This window comes from Eleginops maclovinus, chromosome 19, assembly GCF_036324505.1.
Source record: "Eleginops maclovinus isolate JMC-PN-2008 ecotype Puerto Natales chromosome 19, JC_Emac_rtc_rv5, whole genome shotgun sequence".
NCBI lineage: Eukaryota > Metazoa > Chordata > Actinopteri > Perciformes > Eleginopidae > Eleginops > Eleginops maclovinus.
The window spans coordinates 19,414,778-19,422,395 of NC_086367.1; the positions used below are offsets into that span (position 1 = coordinate 19,414,778).

Consider the following 7,618-nt stretch of genomic DNA (forward strand, 5'->3'; position numbering starts at 1 on the left):
GATGTATCTGTCCATACCTCCTCATTCAACAGTGTAAAGTATTTAAATTACCGTACAGTGTATTTAAATACTTTCATTGTGTTCCACATATGTATATATTTCACATCCTCAAATCTTTATTGTTGTTGTTGTAAATATTCTTCTCTCTTTTTGCACTATTTTATTTATCTTATTTGCACCATGTATGTGGAGTTGGAGGAGCATGGGACATAAGATTTTCATTGCTGTGCATATGATCAATAAAACCTTGAAACCTTGAAACCTAGTTATGAAGGTAATAAATCAAGATTACAGAACGAGACGGCAGCTGCGTACCATGAGAAGATTTGCTCCAATCCGATTGGTCGCGCAGGTCACATGTCTGCTGTCTATTGTCCGCAGAGCAGGGTGTGTACCGCGGGGCGGCTGTGTGGGCTGGGTCGGGGCGGATGGGTGTTTTTTCCTAGTAGCTGCATCCTCTAAATTTCTAGTGACATCGGCTCTTGTCGGGAGGATGCTCTGCGCGGAGGAGACGCTCATGATGGATTCCATGAGGTGCGTCTGACATGAAATCAAAGCTGCTGTACAGGTCTGCATGAAGAAGAAACATTGGGAGAGGACCCCGCCCCAGAAAATGCATGTTTAAAACGTGGTGAGGATACTTTTTACTTCTGACCAGCATGTCTAAAATCAAACACTGCGAGGCGGTTAGGGTGGTGGTCCGCTGCCGGCCCTTCAGCAGGAAAGAGGAGACCCAGGGCTGTGAAAACATCCTGCAGATTGATGACAGACTGGGGCAGATCACCATCCGGAACCCGAAGGCACCACCTGATGAGCCCATGAAAGTGTTCACGTTTGATTCAGTGTATGGCTGGGACTCTAAACAAATGGACATTTATGATGATGCTGTGAGACCTCTGGTGGAGTCTGTGCTCCAGGGCTTCAACGGGACTACATTTGCGTATGGACAGACCGGGACAGGTAAAACACACACCATGCAAGGGGTTTCAAACGAACCCGAGATGAGGGGGATTATACCAAGTTCATTTCAGCACATTTTCACACAGATATCCAGGACTCAGAATCAGAAATACCTGGTGAGGTCCTCCTACATGGAGATCTACCAGGAGGAAATCAGAGATCTGCTTTGCAAAGACAACAACAAGAAGCTGGAGCTGAAGGAAAACCCTGACTCTGGGGTTTATGTGAGGGGTCTCTCTTCAGTGGTGACTAAAAACGCCACTGAAATTGAACATGTGATGAACATAGGAAACCAGTCCAGGTCAGTGGGGTTCACCAACATGAATGAACGCAGCTCTCGCTCTCATGCCATTTTTGTCATCACTGTGGAGTGCAGTGAAGTGGGGCCAGATGGAGAGGACCACATCCGTGTGGGGAAGCTGAATATGGTTGACCTGGCTGGCAGCGAGCGCCAAAGCAAGACAGGTGCGAAAGGGAAGCGACTAAAGGAGGCAGCCAAAATCAACCTGTCCCTGTCAGCTCTGGGGAATGTCATTTCAGCTCTAGTGAACGGGAAGAGCACACACATCCCTTACAGAGACTCCAAACTCACCCGCCTCCTCCAGGACTCACTGGGTGGCAACGCAAAGACTGTGATGCTAGCCACGTTGGGGCCATCGCACAAGGACTTTGAGGAATCCCTGGCCACGCTGAGGTACGCCAACAGAGCCAAGGACATAAAGAACAAACCTCGGATTAATGAGGATCCCAAAGACGCCCTGCTGAGGGAGTTTCAGGGGGAGATAGCACGCCTGAAGGCCCAGCTGGAGGAGCGAGGGATGCTGGCGAAGGAGAGGAGGAGGAAAAGGAATAGCAAGAGGCTGAGTCAAAGTCTGGCGGGTATGGAGGAGGAGATGCTCAGTGAGAGGGATGCAGATGTGTGGAAGGCTTTTGTGGAGGAACCAGTGGTGAGGCGTCGTTTAAAAGATGGAGGTGACAACCCCAAGGCACAGTTCTGTCAGGGGAGCGGCGAGAGGCTGAAACACCTGAAAGACAACAGGAAAAGTTTGGTGGACATGCAGTGGGATCCTGATGCTTTGGAGAAGATCATCGAGAAATATAAGGTACATGTGGAGATCATTATACAGTACAGTACAGTAAGGTGTGTGATAAAGGAGACACTGGGGGAACAAAAGAAATGTACATGAATAATTCATTGTATGTCTGGGTTCACAGGCTATGGAGAGCAAACTGTTAGTGGGAGGAAAGACCATCATTGATCACACTAATGAACAGCAAAAGATGCTGGAGCTGAAGAGGCAAGAAATTGCTGAACAGGTATGAAAAACACAATAAAAATATAGAGACTTTTGATGTTTTCTTTGTTTTAAAACATACCTTTGTATTACAGTTCATGGTTATTTAAGTATAATTGTGCGGCTGTCTGAACCTACACGGAATGTGTGTTCAAAATAGGCGAATGTTTCTGTGTGATTTCCCAGATAAGACGAGAGAGAGAGATCCAGCAGCAGATGATGTTGCAGGAAGAGGAGACCTTAGAAATGAGGGAGACGTTCTCCTCCCTTCAGCAGGAGGTAGAACACAAGACAAAAAAGCTGAAGAGGGTAAGATGACTCACCCGCTGACGCATCCTAATGCGGTTATCACAAAAGCAATAAAACATCATTTCATCAGCAGAAGTACCGCCACAGAATCTTGTTTCTTTGTCTTAAGAAATAAATACATCTCGTCTCCTGTATGTCTGAAGTACATTTTTATTTTGTATAAATAACTTGTTGAGGAAAGCTTTTGTGACACCGGTAATATTATAGCATTATATTTGCTCTTCTTTGTACAGTTGTATGCAAAGCTACAGTTGGTGAAGGCGGAGACGAGAGACGTCATCGATGAGCACGTAATAATCCGACAGGAGCTCGAACAGACACAGACTGAACTCACCAGAGAACTCAAGTACAAGTGAGGACACACAAATACATTTTGTCTGTTGCATTATTTTCCTTCTGTTTTTCTCACATCATTAGAGCTGCAACAAATAAGTGTTGAATATTATTATTATTATTATTACAATTCTTTCCAACAATTCGTTGTTAATTTTCATGCAAAAAATGTCAGGAAATGCTGTTTTCATCCTCTCACCTGACAACATCTAAAATGTAAAGACATCAAATTGGATTTTGATTAATATTGATTAAACCAGACAATGATTAATGGCATATCAAAGCATTTTGGTCAACATAAAATGTATTTTCTGCTGAATCAGGAAATAAGGAAGGGAACAAAACTGTAACTACATGTAGGCGTGGAAGAAATGCTTTTTGTTGCTCGGTAAGCAGTTTTGTTAATGGGCACAGGGATGACTTTATCGAAAGTATCTGCCGGCAATGCATTACTGCATTACTGCATTATTTTATGTATGTGTACTGTATTATTTATTAAGTGTTTTTCATATATATGTAGGAAAATGTTTATTATGTTTATTATAGTAATGTGTTTCGTGCCCGTAAAGTAGGTGAACTAGTTCCTTTGATTCTATTGTTTTAATGCGAGTCTTTCCCTTATCTCAGCTGAACACACACTTGTGTTTCACTTTACAGATATCTCTTGATTGAGAACTTTATACCTCCAGAGGAGAAGAACAAGATCATGAACAGGCTGCACTTTGACAGCGAGGAGGATCAGTGGAGACTGCAGTCCGTCATTCCCTCAGAGAGGTCAGTGATTTCATGTCACATCGCTGAGCTACTCTCAATGGTACTGTGAACAAAAATCTTTAACCCTGCTGTTACTATGCTTTTTTTAAATCTACATATGTTACGTTTCTAGAACATGTGGGAAATCTGTGAAGCATGCCATATCAATTTAACAGATCTTAGAGAAACACCACAATGTCAGGCATTTGAGAATGGGCTTTACATCTGAACAACTGCAAAGTCCAGAGGTGCCTTCACTAAAGCTGGCACACTAATCCCTATAACGGATATTAGTTTAAGACACGCGTATGTCCTTATGTCTGAAATTAAAATAAAAGGTAACTCAATTCAACAAGTTTGCTTGTATGAAATCAAGTTCCCAAGTAAAAAGAAGCCTTTCCTGGGATTTTGAGGTTTCTGGTTTTTCAAAAAACACTAAACACAATATTCATTTCCATAAAACATTTCTTCTAGATGATCATCTTGTAAATCAGAACAATAAGATGATAAATGCATTTTGTTTCCATTTATTTCAAATATCCTAATGGCCTACATTTTTTGCATGTCAGCCCTGGTGTCTATTTTCATACAACCACCAGGAGTCACTAGAGTCAGAGGTTTGTAAAATGTAAACAGAAGGGCTGTAATGTAATCTGACCTCACTTGCTATTGATCATTTATGCAGTCTCCAAGAAACAGATATTTTTATATTTATAAAACCAGATGTTTTCTTTACTGAGTCATGGTGAAAGCTGAACGGCAGATAAAGGAAGGGTAACATCTGACCACAGAAGCTTGTGCAGTAACCACCATGTGTACTAAACTGCATCTAAAGCCTTCTTTCACCATGTCTTTACCCCAGTGCCCCCACTCAGGTCAAGCGAAGGCCACCCTCGGCGGTGGGATACAAGAGGCCAATCAGCCAATATGCACAGATGGCTGTTTCCACAGCAACTGGGACCCCATACAGATACCAGGTCAGTGCTCGGACAGTTGGTGAAAAAAGGAGAGCAGAGAAGAGATGTGAAGTCTCTTAATCAGCCTCTCTAAGACTTGGAGATGGAGGATGTGAATGTGGTTGGAGTAGCCATGGAAACTATTCACAGCTTTAACAGTTTCCTCTTCTGACCGTGAGCCATCAATTTAATGTCACAAAATAAAGAAATACTGTGTGACTGACACGTGTTATGTCGTTGAAGAAACATTTTAAAATCTCTAAAGGAATCTTTCATAAACAAACAGACACCCACTCAAGGGAACCAGAACTTCAGAAATGCTAATCCCCTTTTTTAAGGTTGAAAGACTCACTCCTGCACTTCTCTATAATATCTAATTATGAGACAACAGTATCAAATGCATTTCAACAGCATTATTTCCAAAGGTATAACAATTTAGCCATACTGAAGTCCACACACTGTTGCTTTAAGCTAAGGGAAGCTCCTTGCTAAATACATGCATTTACATACTGTATAGTAACTACAGCTGTTCTTGTTTCTGTCCTGACAGGCTGAGAACATAATGCTGTTGGAGTTAGACATGTCTCCACCGACCATGTTCTCCTTGGACCTTAATGGCGCTCACCTGGAGAGAGCCTTTTCCCCCAGGCTGTTGGGGGATTTTCTGGTCACTGTTCCCATGAGAGAGAGGAGCCCTGCAGCGTCCCGGGTCAGGAAATCACAATCCTGGTGAGAGAAGGAATACATGATCTATGGGTCAATCCTAGTTTCATAAATACAGTTATAACCATTGATTTGTTTAAATGAAAATCAATTGGTATGGTCTTGCAACAAGTCTCATCACTTGATTTAATAACAATACTTATTTACTACATAGGATACTCTTGATGAATCCCATTCAATTCAATAAATACATTTGAATACATACTTTGGTTTTTTTCCCATGTGGGACAGTACAAAATAAAAGTGATTGCATCTAGGGCTTAGCAATTCAATAAACAATTGAAATGTCATTTACAATTCTCATTTTAAAAAGAGTCCAGTGATGTCACTTTACAAATTTACCAGACTCTTCTGTTCTATGATTTGCTTCCGGAGTCAGTAGATCCACATTTCTGAGGATTCTTCTTGTGAATATGAGATCTAAAAGCATCAATAGCAAACATTACAAAACAGTATCGATATGGAAGTCTTTGGTTAAATGTGTATGGAGATATTCTATTTTGTTCCTATTACCTGGCCTTGATTTCATTTTTAAATAATACATTCATATTTTTTATTTTGAATGATCTACAGGTATCAAGCTCCACAGGCAGCATCCATCCCATCATCCGCATCATCCATCGCAGTGGCATCTGGATCTCAGAGCTGCTCTCCCTCTCACCGACAAAGAAGACCGTCCTCCGCTGCCTATCTTCCACAGGAAGGAGCAAGCCCCTGATGTCAACACACCTGCACAAATGGCTGGCCTTAGTTCAACGTGGCACAAAGGACTCCAGATTAACATCTAGGAGACATGGGGGGAAATCTTATGCCTTGATTTAAAGTTGACCCCCCCCCCCCACCTCGATTTGAGAAATAATCACTTTATAAGCATTTTTTCAATGTGAAGTGGAAGTTTGGATTTTCTTAGTGGGGTTTTATGAGGTACTCATCCATGGTTAGTGTATTTTATTACAGTAGATGATGACTGCTTGTCCCCAGTTTGGAGAAACAGACGTTTCAAGTTAGGCAATGCACTAATATAGACAGGGGCAGCATAATATAGTTCAGCCGCATAAAAAAGGCCTACCTGGCAAACTCAACAGCAGTTAGTGTCCGTAATATTCAAAATATTTTCATTATTTTACTTGCTACAAAACAGCGGTTTCAGACAGGTAATTAAATCCCTTTTTACCCTCTCTCCAAGCCGCCAGCTGTCTTTACATAAACAGTAATTTCACCTCCCACCACAGGGGAGTTCTTGATCTACTGCTGCCTTGACCACTTGTTTGTTTTTGTGTGACTTTGGTGAATCTAAACTAACTAAAGTCAGTAGGGAATACACCGACTGTGGATACGTACCTTATAAAACCTTACTTAAAAAAATTACCATCCCTTTAACTGTGAAGACATGTATCTTGTTTGCCAACAGTTGTCTAAAGAACATGTAGCCTAGTTTCTCTTGACTTACTCCAGTATCGATGAATAGCACAGACACAGTGTAATGTCCTGAAAGCAGACATACTGTAAATTGTTTGGAGGATCTTTACAGCTCTTTTTTTTTTATTGGGTAAACATTTACATTATAGGTTATTTTGGAAATGTACCTGTTCTTTGCCAAAACAGTGGAGGGTGATGAGGACACACCCTGGTTTAGCCTGTATGCTTGATGACTTGTTGCTTCGATTTATAGCTACTGTAATTGTGAGCCAAAAATGTGAAGAAAGCCTGCAATGCTCTCTTGATTAGCTGCCTTATTTTTTCATAGATGTGAAACCATGCCAAGTCCATTTGCTTACACATGAAAGTAAACACTCAAATGATCTTAAACTGCCTTTTGTATTTTCTTCCCAAGACCTGCAGTTTCACAATTGCTTGTGACAGCTTTACAATGACAATGTGGGACAATCTTAAAGACATTGCAACTACATTTTTATAAACAACATGTGGGGAATTCTGAAGTCTTTGCAATGGCAGCTTTATAAACAATAGGTGCAGTGGTGGAAAGAACCTTAGTTCCTTTACTCAAGTACTGTACTTAACTACAATTTGGAGGTACTTATTTATACTTCTACTACACTACATTTAAAAGGAAAATAATGTATTTTACTCCACTACAGTTACCTAAAATGTACCTACTTTTAACAAAATGCATCTCTAAAAATTAGACTAACTCTTGAAGTCACAAAAGAGTCCAATTATTTAACTATTGTACAAAAGTCCATCAGAACTTTGTTTGTTTACAACAGTAAAATGCTACTTGTTGCAACAATATTATCCAGAAATGTCGCACATAAAAATAGAATGATA

General features: G+C 41.0%; 1 protein-coding gene across 1 annotated transcript; it reads left to right on the plus strand.

Annotated features, from left to right (window-relative positions):
- Positions 1-376: 376 nt before the first annotated feature.
- On the plus strand, positions 377-7,114 carry LOC134881424 (kinesin-like protein KIF3B). Its single transcript, XM_063908750.1, has 8 exons — positions 377-2,063; positions 2,176-2,277; positions 2,442-2,564; positions 2,798-2,916; positions 3,555-3,671; positions 4,513-4,627; positions 5,157-5,335; positions 5,903-7,114. The coding sequence occupies exons 1-8, from the start codon at positions 660-662 to the stop codon at positions 6,045-6,047; spliced, it is 2,304 nt and encodes a 767-aa protein (XP_063764820.1). The 5' UTR covers positions 377-659; the 3' UTR covers positions 6,048-7,114.
- The last annotated feature ends 504 nt before the right edge of the window (positions 7,115-7,618 follow it).

Bases quoted from the DNA above. Each gene is read 5' to 3' on its own strand.
- LOC134881424 (XM_063908750.1), top strand. From the start codon at position 660: ATGTCTAAAATCAAACACTGCGAGGCGGTTAGGGTGGTGGTCCGCTGC. The intron at 2,064-2,175 runs GTACATGTGGAG...CTGGGTTCACAG, and splicing joins AGATCATCGAGAAATATAAG to GCTATGGAGAGCAAACTGTT. The intron at 4,628-5,156 runs GTCAGTGCTCGG...CTGTCCTGACAG, and splicing joins GGACCCCATACAGATACCAG to GCTGAGAACATAATGCTGTT.